We start from the raw sequence: 15,215 nt of genomic DNA on the forward strand, positions 1-15,215 counted from the left end.
GCTAGGGGTTGTCCACGAAAGTGGTCCAAGATCTGGTCTCCTTGGAATGTATATTGCGGCTATATATGTACCCCACCAGGTGACCCCGAATGTGACAGTCCCCCCTCACCATAACATTCATCATCCTCCCAAATTTATGCACCTTGAGATCGCTGTGTTCCCTGTCATTGATCCGATGGAACTGTACCTATGTTGAATAACCTGTACACGTTTAATAAAAAGAATTCATAAAAAAAAAAAAAAAAAGCACAAATAAGCAAAACTTTTTTACTTACCTGTTTGCAGGAAATGTCCCAGTGCTGAATCTAAGTACACGTTTGAATTATGAAGTTTCAGCACTTGCCTGTGAATAGGCCCGGGTGGGCAATCTCAGAGTATTAAGACGCATGAAGCATGGAACCTTTTTTGGCTTTGACGTGATGTTAAAATCTACTGAAACCTTGGAATAAATTGGATTAACTTGATAAACCACGGAATATGTGTTTACTGATGTGTATATCGCTGTGCAACTCCTAAGTGACACATAAGTCACGTGTCACAATATTCACTCACAGTAATGTCGGCGCTTACACTGGGACGGAGCGCACAGGAGTGTTGCACGCTAAAAATGAAAAAACAATAAATTTAGAGCATCAAGAAAGAAAGGGAGTGCTTCAGGTTTAAACAAAACAGAATCTAGGTAGACAGCACTGAGTTAGAAAAGTAATGTAAAAAGTAACTTACCGGTAATTTACTGAAAAAGCCTATTCATATAAATGCACTGTATTTGCTAAGTGTCGCAACCTACTGAATCCCCTGTAAATCAAACAAAGTATTGCATTTTCAAACTGTTCTATATCCAGTAACTTATTACTGAAAAGTATTTAATGCTAACCTGTGCCAGGCTTGCTTGGTTCTAAAAGTAAAATGCTACTTAACAGTATGCATCTGTTCTTGGCATGTAGAGCTGCAGAGTTGTACACTATGCATAGATCACCATCTGGTGCTGGGATCGGATGCTTGCATGCTGTTGTTGTCTTGGAAGAGTCTTTTGTAGTCACGAGATAGGGGACTCCTCCCTCGGACGATCGTGCGCATGGGCATCGACTCCATCCTCAGATTGTTTTTCGCCATGATGGGAAATTATGGCGTCAGTAAGAAGTAAGAGAGGTCTATGTGAATGTATCCAATTAAGATAAAACTGGAACAGATACAAGTTCCGGGGAGGCGGGTGGGCGTGAACAACTCTGCAGCTCTACATGCCAATAACAGATGCATACTGGCAAGTAGCATTTTCCGTTCGAGGCATATGAGCTGCAGATTGTACACTATGCATAGACTGTACAGCAGTGTCTCCCCTAGCGGTGGTCACCTGTATATGCTGCAGTAGTTTGAGAAAGTGTTTTAAGAACAGCCTGGCCTACAGCAGCTTGTTGCTTAGCCTGCACGTCACAGATAAGTGTTTGGTGAAGGTGTGTGGTGTAGACCATGTTGCTGCTTTGCGGATGTCATCTAAGGGAATGTTCCCTAAGAATGCCATGGAAGCCCCTAGTTTGCATGTTGAATGTGCTCTAAGGGGATTTGTCAATGTGCGTTTAGCCTTTTGATAGCATATTTGAATGCATTTTACTATGCACCTCGCGATCCCAGCTTTGGAGATGGGGTTACCTTCGTGAGGTAGGGAGAACGCTACAAACAGTTGTTTTGTCTTTCTAAAGGGCTTAGTCCTGTCAATGTAATAAAGTAGGGCTCTTTTGACGTCTGTGAATAGCTCTCTCTGCCACAGAGTCTGGGTTTTGGAAAAACACGGGTAACTCAACTGACTGGTTAAGATGAAAATCGGAGATTACTTTGGAAGGAATTTTGGATTTGTTCAGAGAACCACTTTATTACGATGTATTTGTTAGAATGTTTTTTTTATGGTTAAAGCCTGGATCTCACTTACCCTTCTGAGAGAGGTAACTGAGACAAGGAAAGCTACTTTCCATGTGAGGAACTGAAGTTCACATTTATGTAGAGGTTCAAATGGGGGACCCATGAGCCTGGTAAGAACAATGTTTAAATTCCACATCGGAGAGGGTGGCAGTCTGGGAGGGATTATTCTTTTAAGGCCCTCCATAAAGGCTTTAATTGCAGGTACTCTAAATAGTGACAAGTGTTGTATGTTTTGTAAATAAGCAGCAAGTGCTTCTAGATGCAATTGTATGGATGAATGTGCTAGATTACATCTTCGTAAGTGTAGCAAATAGCAAATGATGTCTTGAATTGAAGCATCCAGTGGATCAATCTTATTGTTATTACAGGAGATGACAAATCTTTTCCATTTTGCTGCATAGCAAGCTTTAGTAGTAGGGCGTCTGGCTTCTTTAATGATGTTCATACAGTCTGGCTGAAGGTTAAGATAAATGAACTCTAGGACTTCAGGAGCCAGATTGCTAGATTCAGTTGACCTGGATCGGGGAGCCTTATCTCTCCATGTTTCTGCGTTAGCAATGTTGGGGAGAGGCGTCGTTTTTGGTGTGGAACTATGGGGAGTTCCAGTAGTGTTGTGAACCTACTAGGGGAATCAATGGGAGTGGCGGAAAACCATACGCAGATCTGCCTGACCAGTTCATCCATATTGCATTGCCTTTGGACAACGGGTGTGGAAACCTGGCGACGAAGGTTGGGCATTTTGCATTTGCGTGAGTGGCGAACAGATCTATGTCTGGTTGACCCCACATTTGGAAAAATTGTTGAAGAACTTGAGGGTGAAGTTCCCATTCGTGTATCTGCTGTGTCTGTCGACTTAGCAGATGCGCAATTTGATTGTGAACTCCTGGAAGATGTTCTGCCAGAAGTTATACGTTTTGTGGAATGGCCCATCTCCAAATGGTTTGAGCGAGCTGGGATAGCTGCAAAGAATGTGTGTAATACGTGGCTGTCATATTGTCTGTCCGGACTAGGACAGTCTTGTGCTGTAGATGTACTTGGAATGATTTTAGTGCTAGAAATATTGCCAGTAATTATAGGTGATTGATGTGGAGCACTTTCTGTTGCGTGGTCCAAAACGCCTCTAATTGTGTGGTTTAGGAGAGGGGCTCCCCAGCCGGTGAGTGATGTGTCTGCTGTTAGCACTATCTGTGGAACCGGCTCAAGGAACGGCCGTCCTTTGGAAAGGTTTAGTGTGTTCCACCAGAGAGCGATGTGTGCGGCTGTCCACCAACACCAGATCTGTAAGTTGACCTTGAGCCTGGTTCCACTGACGTGCTAGGCATTCTTTTAAGGGGCACATCTGAAGTTTTGCATGAGGAACAATACAGATGCAAGAGGCCATCATCTCTATGAGTTGCATGAATACCCTTGCTGGGAGGGAATGCTGTGGTTGAAACGTGGAAATTAGTGTTTGCATACTGGCATTCCTGGTTGGATTGGGATATGCTAGAGATCTGGAGGTGTCTAATGTGGCCTCTATATACTGATGTTTGTGGAAAGGCTGAAGATTTGACTTGGGGTAGTTTACTGTGAATCCCAAGTCGTGTAGCAGCTGGATGGTTTGAGGAGTGTGATGAACACACTGGTTGAATGACTTGGCTTTTATTAGCCAGTCAAGATATGGAAAGACATGGATTTGTTCTCACCGCAAGTTTGCTGCTACCACTACAAGGCACTTTGTGAACACTGAGTGCGGTGGTCACCCCGAATGGAAGGACTTTGAACTGATAGTGCTGTCCGTCCACTATGAACCTTAGATATTTCCTGTGAGCAGGGTGCATGGGAATGTGGAAGTAGGCGTCCTTGAAATCTAGGGTGGCAAGGAAGTCACCTTGTTGAATTAGTGGGAGGACCTGTTGGGAGAGTCATCATATGAAAATGATTTGATTGAATATAGAGATTGAGGGGTGTGAGGTCGAGTATTGGCCGTAGGGTCTTGTCCTTTTTGGGGATTAGGAAATACAGTTAGTAAACCCCTATTACTGGATACGTTAAGGGAACTGGTTCTATTGCCTTCTTTTGAAGGCGTGAGAGAACCTCTTGCTTTAAGAGCGTGAGGTGTTCCGTGGACATTGGACGCTGTTTGGGTGGTATGGTGGGTGGGGTTGCTGTAAATTCCAGGCAGTAACCATACTGGATAATTTGTCTTATCCACTTATCTGTTGTGATGGAATCCCAGACAGGTAGGAACTGAGAGAGTCTCCCTCCGACTGGAGTGGAATGGTCTGGAGGGGGTGGAGGGAAGTCACTGTTTATTAGTGGGGGAGGCGTGAGTGTTATTACCTCGGCCTCTCCCTTTGTTATTTCCCCTGTATCCGCCTCTAAAATATCCTCTGTTGGGGGATGTTTGCATAGGAAGAGGAGGCGGTGTCTGTTCCAATGTTTTTGGATGCTCTTCTATAGAAGGAGCGACGAAAGGAACCACGTGTGGATGAAGACTAATGCTCCCATGGATTTAGCAGTCTCCGTGTCCTTTTTCCTCTTCTCTAGAGTGGCATCTACAGCCGGTCCAAAAAGTTGTTCCTGATTGAATGACTGGTTGAGGATAGTGGTTTGTACCTCCTGTTTAAATCCTGAGATGCGTAACCAGGCATGTCGTCTGAGTAGCACACTAGTGTTAATGAACCTAGAGGCTGTGTCAGCTGCATCAAGGGAACACTTGATTGATGCGTTGGTTATTAATTTGCCTTCTTGAATTAAATTCATTTGCCTGGGTTTTGTATTGGTCAGGTAAATGTTGTAATAGGGTTTCTAGTTGGTCATAGTGAGCTCTATCGTACCTAGCAAGTAATGCTTGGGTGTTGGCTATGCGCCAGTGTTAGAAAAACCCCACTCCCACACCGGAAAGGGTGGTGGTAACGGGGTCTTTCCAGACATACACTGTGGTAGCTTGGCTCGAGTGGTCAGGGGTCAGGCACCGTGTTAAGCATACGCAATACCCACACAATAACCATGCGTGCATCCGTTCCAAAAACGACACTACACCTTAAAAATTATACTGAAAATATATTTCTTTATCTTCTTTTCTCTTAGTTGCAGATTAAATAAATAATAATACAATCACAGTACACAAGGCTTTTTCTGTGGAAGGGTACGTCAAATAAATACTGTCTTAACGATTCAATAAATAAGGTAGATCATAAATAATCAAGGCATAAATACAAGTGCATTACAGGCAATTATGTTATGAGGCAATAAATACTGTACGACAATAAATATTGTGAAACAATAAATACTGTGAGGCAATAAATAGGATAAATACAATAAATACGGTGCTCTCAATAAATAATAAAAGCCAACAGTGACACTTGTAAATCAGTTCACATTCCTGAGGTACTATGGGATGATTTGACCCAATCCCAGCTTGTAAAGATTTGGATGGCCTGAGGGGTATACTCCCTGGCTTGGACAAGGCTGAGGCCTAAACTGAGGTAGATAAAGGGGGAATCTAGAGATCTGGCTCTCCCACACTACACAACCCCTCTGTATTAGTCTCAGCTCACCCCTGGCACAATCAAGCTGGTTCCAGCACCCTAGGTTAGTCTCTCAGGGCTCCACAGGGCCTTAGGCGCCCTCTATTCCACTTACTGCCCTTTTTATGTAGCTCCGACGTCGCTGGAGTCGAGTCGACGCCGTGAGGCGGCTCCGGTTCGATGTCGGCGGCCTCGGCACAATGTCAGTTCTTGACGACGCCGGTAGGCGGTTCCGGTTCGATGTCGGCGGCCTCGGCTCGATGTCTACCTCCGGTTCGATGACGTCGGGCTGTCTTGGCTCGATGTCGACTTCCGTCGGCTCCGGAGTGCGACCTCCACTCCCGACCTCCGGCACGATTCTCTTCAGGTTCCGGCGACTCCGGAGTGCGATCTCCACTCCCGACCTCCGGCACGATTCTCTTCAGGTTCCGGCGACTCCGGAGTGCGATCTCCACTCCCGACCTCCGGCACGCTTCACCTCGGTCTCCGGCGACTCCGGAGGGCGGACTTCACTCCCCCGTCGACGCCGCTCACTCGACCTCGGGTGACTTCCTCCTCGACCTCTGGTACTCTCCACGACCTCCGTCGGCGCCCTCTCTCGACCTCTGGCGGCTCCGGGTACGACGTCTGCTTTCCAGTCAGCGCCGCTTCTCCACCTCGGGCTCCCGGTCTCAGGCTTCTCGACGTCGGATTCCAGGGAAACCAATAAACAGGTCAGATTCTTGCTTTTCTTTACTTCTAAGGCCTGTTCCTTCTGTCCAGGTCCTTAAGATGGTTTTTCTTGCTTTGTCCCACACAGGGCTCCAGGCTGGGCTCAGTCAGTAGGGACTAGTATCAAGGGTGGGTTTATGGACCCCACTCCAGGCACAAGTTTCCACCCCTGCTGCCTCACTCCTTCCTCCTTCAGGTTTCTGCTCCTCTCTCTTCACCAGTCAGGTGCCAACTGCCCGCTCCAACTGTCAACTCTGGCTTTAGCTTCTCAACATTCCAAACCGCCTCCAACTGTCACAGGGTTCTGGAATGTTCTGGAAGGTGCTGGTAGGTTCCAGTGGATTCTGATGATGTCACAGGTGGCCACCATTTTGTGCTCCAGGCCCTCAGACAGAAGTTCCAGGGGTAGATAAAATGGCTCCCTGAATCTGCATCAATACGAAAAAGTCTGGTGGTTCCCAAAAAGGAAAAATACTAACAGGGTTTGAGGCAAAAGTGGGACAAAATAAATAATGATGAGGAGGGACCACCCAAAGGGCTGACAGGTCTAACAGCCAGTAATTAGCTGCATGGCCAGCAACTCTTTTGCCAGAATCATCTAGCAACTTCGATTCCTTATCCGGATGTGGTGCGTCACCGGAGGTTTGTGAGTTGGCACGTTTCCTAGCGTTAGTTACCACTAGTGAGTCTAAGGGTAGCTGCCCTTTGATGTAGGTGGGATCATCGGGGGCAGGTTTATATTTTTTGTCAATCCTGGGATTGAGAATTCTAGCTCACACAGGCTTTTTGAATATGTTGGGGGCATGTTTAATGACCCCTTTTAGCATTGGCAGGATTTGGACAGTCTTCTGTGACTGTTCGAAGGTGTCTAGGAGGAAGTCCTCGTCTGCAGGGTATGAATGTATCTGAACACCATGGTAGACAGCAGCTCTATTTACAAACTGACCAAAGCCAATATTATAATCTGGGGGAGATGGCTTTGTTGGATATGGCTGGGGATCAGGGAGGTCTGGGAGATCTATTGGGTCATCATAATCATCCCAATCGTCCTGTGGTACGTCCGTGTTGTCATCAGGGTCAGTGAAAGGGCCATTGTTGCCTCCCCCACTCCCTAAATCATCATCTTCCTCCTGCGGCGGTGGTGGTGAATGTGGTGGAAGTTTTGGAGGCTGTGGAGGAGAGACAGGCTTAGGAGGAAGAACAGGAGAAGAGGGTCTTATAGGTGGAGTGGCACAGTCTTTTTTTCTTCACAGACACTGCAGGAGTGTCTGGTGTGGCCATCTTCCTCTTTTTGTGTGCAACAGCAGCCACATGCCCCGTTTTGGGGTCTATATGGAGTTTGTTCTGCTTCGGGTCCGAGCGGGGTTTGGATTTCTGCTCCGAGGCCTTAGGAGGTGGTTTGGGGTCCTTTGGCTACGGAGACTGAAATCTTTTTCGGTTCCGAAGGCTTTGGTTTTGGATCCTATGGCTTTTCTTTCACCATCGAGGTAGTCTGTGCCGACTTTTTTGGGAGTAGGTTGCTCTCCCGTCTTCGGTGCCGAAGGCGCCTGCGGGACACAGATGCGGTTTGCTCTGTCCAGAGCTACCGGAAGGCTTGTCCTTTATCTTCGGACTCCGAATAGACACTCCATATAGACCCCAAAAGGGCGGGTCTTCTGAAGTTTTTCGGTCGTGACTGGGGCCAGCAGGCGAAGTCTTGACCAGGGCCTTCTTTTTTTCGGGTGGAGTTGGGGTAGGGGCAGTTGTACTCACTCGTTGACCAGGAGTGATGTGGTCGTCTGGGTCGTCTGCTTCGGACAAGATTGCCAGGTCCTCAGAATCCTCCTGCGGGACATCGGGGCCTTCATCAAAGATGTCCACTGGTGCTAGAGCTGCTCACTGCCATGATGTGTCGTCGGGCCCGAAGAGCACGGATGGTCTTCTAGGATCAAAAAGAGGCACAGGCCTGGCAATTGTTCTCGCTGTGCTCGGCCGAGAGACAAAGGTTACAGACCTTGTGATGGTCACTGTGTGGGAATTTCGCTCCACACTGGGGGAATTTTTTGAAGGGAGTCCTTTCCATGAGCTGTAGGCCCGAACGGCATCGATAGGCCCAGCAGCCCACTTCGATGACTGGAATCGACTAGCTCAGATGCACGTCGAAGATCACGCGATCGAAAACAATACCGTCGAGTGTAGATAATTTGCGCGTCACAAAGGTTTGGAGAATAAGGTGCCAAACCGGAGCGCAAAAGTTACATCCAAACCCAATGGCGGAAAAAACAATCCGAGGATGGAGTCGATGCCCATGCGCACTATTGTCCAAGGGAGGAGTCACCCATCTCGTGACTACAAAAGACTCTTTCAAGACAACAACAACGTGCAAGCATCCGAGCCCAACACCAGATGGCGATCTATGCATAGTGTACAATCTGCAGCTCATATGCCTCGAACATAAAACAGTATATATTTTTATACAAAAAAAATTGGCCTAGAGTTCAGTTCTTGAGTGTGTGAATTCATTTGGTGACTGAGTGTGTACATCAAATGCTTAAAACTGTCCTCTGATACTGCCTTACTGCTCGACCACTCTACCACAAATAGAGAGTAAGGTTCTATCTTACTTTAACCTCTGGGGTCACCTGGACTCTATACACACTATACCTCATTTTGGTGTAGTATATGTAGTGCCAGTTTCCTACATTTGGTGCCTAACACTCCATGTCAGTAGTGTATATTTATTAATGTGTCACCTGTACAAAGGGTTTGACATTTTGTCCTTGTATGGCTCGCCCCCCCCATCCCCATAACAATTTTCGCCTTTAAGCTGCACTGCATGTTTCCTCCCCTGCCTAAATTTCTAATGCGACTTACATCAGATTCTCATGACCCGTATTAGCTTTGTTACAACTCAGATTTCCAAGGTCAGTGGTGCTTCTAAGTGCCACACCCAAAACCAGAACTTTTACTGAAACCAGTTCTTTCTTGATAAAAGGAGGCAAACTAAATGTTGGGGGACTGATGAACAAGTTACTTAAGTAAAGCTCTTTCTGGTGGATACTCTATCTCTAGATTCCTCACCTTTAAAATATTTTCCAGGAGTTAGACTGAATCCAGATTCTTTACATAGCAGTGCACCAATAGTTCGCACAGATCACTGGATGGAGCAGAGCAGCTGTAAGCACACCCTCCGAGCACTGCCGTCAGTTTCTTTCTGGACTCTGTCCACGCCCACAGACAGAGCCCAAAAATTGATCAGTGGTACGAATATGCAGATCTCTAGACTGGGACTTTATAAAATGGGAAAGAAGATCATTCCATAGAAAAGGGAGGTCGGAGGGCATTGAGGGATCTGCGGTTAGACAGCGCATCCACTAGTAAGAGTTACAGAAGTAACTTGTTGTTCTGATGGATACTTCGAACTGCAGATTCCTCACCTTAGGAATAGATACATGCAGTGGGTCTGAGGAACCAACGGGCTATGTCTGTTAAGGTAGTAGTGCTTTGTGAATGTATGCACTGACCTAAAAGCCACGGCCAGACACATTTTCAGAACAGCCACTCTCTGACCCTGCCTCGGGTGGAATGAACTCTTAAACCTTCCAGAGGCGGCATTTTTTGTCAATGCACTGCTGAACTTAAAACAGAGGCATATCCTCTTGACAGCGTCCTTTTCTGCACAGCCTTTCCTTTCTTCACCCCCAGAGAACAACACAAAAAGCTGACCATACACCCAATGGTCCTTGATAGAATCAATGTAAAAGCATACAGCTCTTTTGGAGTCAAGTGCAGTCAATCTCCACACGGGGCGATGTGGATTTTTTTTTTTAGGACAGAGTGCAAAATCCCTGTCCTGCTGTTGCGACGGAAGTTCCTCTAAATGTTTTTTTTTTTTTTTTACCGTAGCAGCAAAAAAACTGGAACACATTCAGAAGGGAAGGTGGCAGTCCTCTAATCAAGATTCCTGAAAATACAACTTCTAAGTTCAGAAATATTTGCGGACTAAGAAGTGTTTTTATCTTCCACAGATTTATAGTGTGGACTGACTCGTATCCTTTCCTGTAAGCAATGGTTTTGCAAATTACAGCAATTTACTATACAAGAGTTCAGAATGGTTAGTTTGCAAATACATTTGCCTTTGATCACAACAAGCTATAAATGCAGAAAAATCAACTATTTGAACTACTTACCTGCAGACACTTGGCGGTGCACTCAACGAATTGTCCGCTGATATGGGTGGTGCAGCTGTAGTCGTGCAAAGACCTGAATGTTGATCTACAAACGAAGGTGCAGTTGAAGCAGTTTTGGGAAAAGATGGCGTTGTATGATTGGGAAGGTGGGTGGTAGATGTCGGAGAAAGTCCAGAAGGAGAAAGCGGGGGCAGAGATGATAAACCTGTTGGACTATTCCTTGGAACAACTGGCGCAGAATGTCTGTGGTCCTCTTTACTAATATTGTGAAACACATCACCTGATATAAAAATAACAAATATTGTAATACCACATATCTATAGGAAATCCTAATTATGCATCAAAACAACTACATATTGGCACTACGTGCATGAATCAATTTTATTATTTGTAACAACTAGATAACTCACAGAAAAAAGTTACTATTTCATACAGATCACAGTGAATTTACATATTGCATCTATAAAACGGGGAACATTAAAAGTACAGAACCCCTCTGTAGATCCTATTGCTTCAACTTTAAACGTCCCAGTAACTAAATTAGCCCCATTGCTGAAGGAGCCTCGCCACCCTTCCACCCCTACACCACTTGATTCTGCAAGACCAGGACCATTCTTGGTCTGAGACCAAAGATACCAACACATTGAAGGGCCTTCTTCATCGCTAGCATAGCCACAGAGAGGAGAGAACGCCCATCAATGGAATATTATAATGAAAAGTTCCCAAGACTTTATAAGTTAAAAAATAAATCGTTATCTAGCAGGTTTTTTTGCTTAAAAATACTGAGCTGCAATTTAATGCTTTGTTAATATACCTCTGTAAACAGTACCGTCTCCTCTTAATGTTTTGTCTTATGGAAAAGAAACTGTTGAGATTTGAGAGATACTTGTGTGCAGTACTAACTGCTTGTTTCAATGCCAGTGTTCTATTTACAGACTAACATTTGTTATGTACCCTCTATTACCCAACAGCAAAGCTCAACTGTGGGGCCTGAGAAAAGAGACTCCTAGATTCAGGCAGGTTCCACAAAGCTGCCATTTAAATGACAGTTACATTTGTTACATAAAATACTTTTGGACTGCAACAAGAAATCTCAGCACTTTCTGTGTATCCTTTTGATATACCTCATGTCTTAAAGTTTCATGCATTGGAAGTATACTTCCCAATTACGGTCCAGTGCCCAGTTTTACTACACAGCAGGTATTCATCTGGTGTAAGTAGCTGCATCACATAATTTAATGAAGGCAAAAAAATGTTGTCCAAATAATCGGCTATTAAAACTATATGGATGAAAAAATAGACATACGAGAACAATGGATCCATAATACAATTAAAACAAGACTGGGAAAGAAACAGATGAACTCATCAGCGCATTACAGTCTTGAAATATAATCCAATAGATCGCTTTAACAGGACAAGTCATAAAAAAGAAGGGCAAACAGATGTTTGATCGTTCTACTATGTCACTTTGAAATACAATATTCTTTAAGAAATAAAACTAAAGGCAAGTAAGAAACGAATGAGAGAATCAGGAGACTTGTTAATACACTCCCAAAACTCAATCAGTTTAAATAAATTCTGAAAACACTTCCTTGCTATTTACCAGAGACACCAACAGTAGCAAAAAAGGGTAGGTATAGCATGGAACAAAAGACAAATGTTCTCTAGTCTCAAAGTGCTTTTTTTGAGTGTTCAAGTGGGACACAGGAGATGCATTAATTTTGTAACTAGTATGACTACAGAACAATTTTGAAAGCAAAACTTTCCCATATTTTGCCTTTAATAAACGTGACACAGACAGGCTATTAGGATCTTTTAGAGCAGTTGCACAAACTCTACAACACACGGTCAAAACCTAAAACAATACACTATTGGACAGCTTGTTGCATTTTGCACTGATACTTTTGGAGCATAAGGCAGTAAACTGAGTCTTTTCCGAAGCAAAATTAAAAAAAAAAAAAATTATATGGTCAATTCCTCCTAATATTAGGTATTGCAGGTCCTGTTAGATGTGGGAGCTCTTGCTTACTGGTCACTGTGCAAGACCTCGTGCTCTCTTCTGGGGCTTTGTCCTTATAGCCAAAGTATACAGTTACTTACCTTTACTATCACTTTTTCTGGTGGATACTCCATCTACCTGCAGATTCCTTACCTTCTGAATATCCCGGATTCCAGTCTGGATCTGGAAACTTTAATAGCTCTCCTACGCCATAAGGGTCTACTGGGCTCCACTTTGGCGCCGTAAATGGCATCCCTGTGACATCACTTGAGGTATAAAGCACCTCATCAGCGTGCTGGAGTCAGTTTTCATTCATTCGGTCGAGCCTAGCATTACAGTGTGCAAGCACTGCTCGCTCTGCGAGGCATGCTGTAGTAGGGTATGTTGTGGAAGTGCTGTGGAAGCCTCGCCCACTCAGCCCATATTTTTAATTGGCTGGTGTCAATGTCCTTGGAAAACACTGGCTTCCGATTCATTATGAGGCTACATCTGTTGCCGCCCATAAGGACAGGACCTTTTACTTTGCTCCTAACACGGCATGCTTTATCTAGTGGGTGAGCACTATCTACTTTGACAATCGCAGCTGTCCTACTGCAGGCACGACGTACTTTGGTGCCTTCTTTACTCCCCTCCTCCCTCCCGTTGTCTGTGCCTTCTCCTCCCTCCCGTTGTCTGTGCCTTCTCCTCCCTCCCGTTGTCTGTGCCTTCTCCCCCCCCTCCCGTTGTCCATGCCTTCAAATAAACCCCCCCCCCCCGCCGTCCCTCCCGTTGTCATGCCTAGAGGGCCTATGCACTCATGTTGTCCGTGCAGCCTCCCCCCCCCCCCCCCCGTTGTCCGCGATCACTACCATCACTACCGTCTTGCGTAAATGCGCGTCCTATTGCATTGCAAATGCTGGTCTGCTAATTGCGCCTGATTAGCACCGCGTCACAAAGAGCCCCCAAATGCTGTTGAACATTAGCCGCAAGTGAGCTCCCTCTGGGAGTCGGTAGCTGGGGGCGTTCAGGGATGCCAATATCGCACTGATATCTTAAAAGAGTGAAATGCTAGCAGATAAGAGGGCTGCTGGGGAACAGAGGGCCTGCTCTTCGTGGTGATGGATAGAGCGGCAGATTGTAGCCTGGCAATCTCTACCAATTGACCCTTAAGTGAGGGGAGATTTTTCTGATATTGCAGGAAAAACGTGTGTAACCGTGGCCGTGGTAACCAACTGCTTACTAGAGGGGTGTTGGGTGACTGGACGGCTGATTTCTAGGTACCGAAAGATGGATGAGGCGGATTTGCAGGGGCGCAATGCAAGCTTGCTGGCCTCCACCGGGCCCCCACCCTTCGTGGCCCCTATTCAACGGAAGACTAGGAGTATCTGTGAGAATGCGAGACATGGGAGTCTCTGGGCCCCTCACTGTATTCTGCAGGAGACCCGGTGGGACATCATGCTTAGTTCTCTCACTGCTGATTTGTACTTCTAAAAGACACTCAAGGTGATTATTTTCTTGTCACACTGAGCGGACAAACAGGAATGGATAATCCTCCTACCTGTTTATTTTTTTCATTTTTTATTCACCAGGTGTATGAAAAGCACTAAAAACTCATATTTTACTCTGTTGAAAAAAGAGAAGTCATAATGTCACATTGTAGCTACCTATTCAATTGAATGTACGGTAGGTAGAATAGGCGAGTTGGAAACTGAGATTTGAGCAAGATCTAACCCATGCAGAGCCGTGTCCACCTTTCATCCTTTTGATGTCAGTAAAAAATACTTCTATCTTTGCTAGGGTGATAATGCGTGTATATACATATGTTATGCTATATGACTAGCAGTTTAGAGACATTACAGCAGTTCTTAAGTCCATACGTAACAGTACTTCCCCACCCCATAACCTCGACTTGTCACTAATCTAATGACTTGGTAGGATCCCAATTCATTTTTAATCGGTTGTGTGGGCAGCAGTAACTTGTGCTAAACCCACTGAACTGCCTTGCCGTCCTTAGGCAGTATGAATCTAGATTTGTTTAGGCAGAAAAGGGCACCGTTGTGTTTCTTTGTAAATGAGGCCACCGTTTGGTACAATAAAATGCATAGGTTGTGTAAGGCGTGAGTTGTGAAGCTGTAGCAGTGGCATTTGACACACGTGCTCTAAGCTCCGACAGGCCTTTTACTGCTGGGTCACGCTGGCCTCCATTCTGTTTCCTCAGTGCCAGGGACTACGTTAAGTGCCACGGTTACAAAAGTAGCAGGCTACAAACATCAAATACCCACCTTGTGGCCTAAGTTTGAAAGCATTTTGTCCCTGCTGGGCACTTGTGATGGGAGGCGAGGGTCAGGCCAGTCTTGGACAGTGGTCCCATCCTGTATAAATGTCATCACCTCATCTCAGACTGAAAAGATTTTTCACTATTATTCTATAGAATTGGCAACTCTTAACATTTTTAACAATTCAAACATTGCAATTTTGTTCAGGGATCCCTTTAAAAGTGCAAATACATGGTTGCCAGCTCTGTTTGGGCAGCCTGGCATTCATAAATTGTAAATGTGTCCACAGGGAGATTTCTTTTTAACATAAATGGGGACTTTGAGGATTATTTGGAGTCTCTTCCCCTTTGGCACCTAATCCCAGCCAGGATAGAATATGTTGCTGAGAATCCATTAGTGATCAATGTCCTTCTGCATTTTCCAGTAAAAATAAATATATGTTTTCAGCATGATGCTCCACTTGGTCTGTGTCTAGCAACCCCCACCCCCTCAAATCAATTAAGCCGACCCCAAGCAGGATCCCCCACCCAAAGCCCCTCCCTGCTTGAGGACCTCTGGCGTAGAGTACAGTGGTGTAGGGGTAGAAGAGAGTGGTGCAGAGTAGAGTAGTGTGGTGTGGTGTAAAGTGAAGTGGCATAGAGCAGAGTGGTGTAAA

General features: G+C 45.3%; 1 protein-coding gene across 4 annotated transcripts in view; it reads right to left on the reverse strand.

Annotated features, from left to right (window-relative positions):
- Positions 1–15,215, reverse strand: part of FAM193A (family with sequence similarity 193 member A) — a 489,141-nt gene that overhangs the window by 157,042 nt on the left and 316,884 nt on the right. For all 4 annotated transcript variants that reach the window (XM_085642531.1, XM_085642534.1, XM_085642533.1 and 1 more), the window contains one exon: positions 10,307–10,586. In XM_085642531.1, coding sequence (XP_085498657.1) covers positions 10,307–10,586 — 280 coding nt within the window. The remainder of the gene's footprint in view (positions 1–10,306; positions 10,587–15,215) is intronic.

The sequence above is a fragment of the Triturus cristatus genome, chromosome 2_2 (genome assembly GCF_964204655.1).
Source record: "Triturus cristatus chromosome 2_2, aTriCri1.1, whole genome shotgun sequence".
Lineage (NCBI taxonomy): Eukaryota > Metazoa > Chordata > Amphibia > Caudata > Salamandridae > Triturus > Triturus cristatus.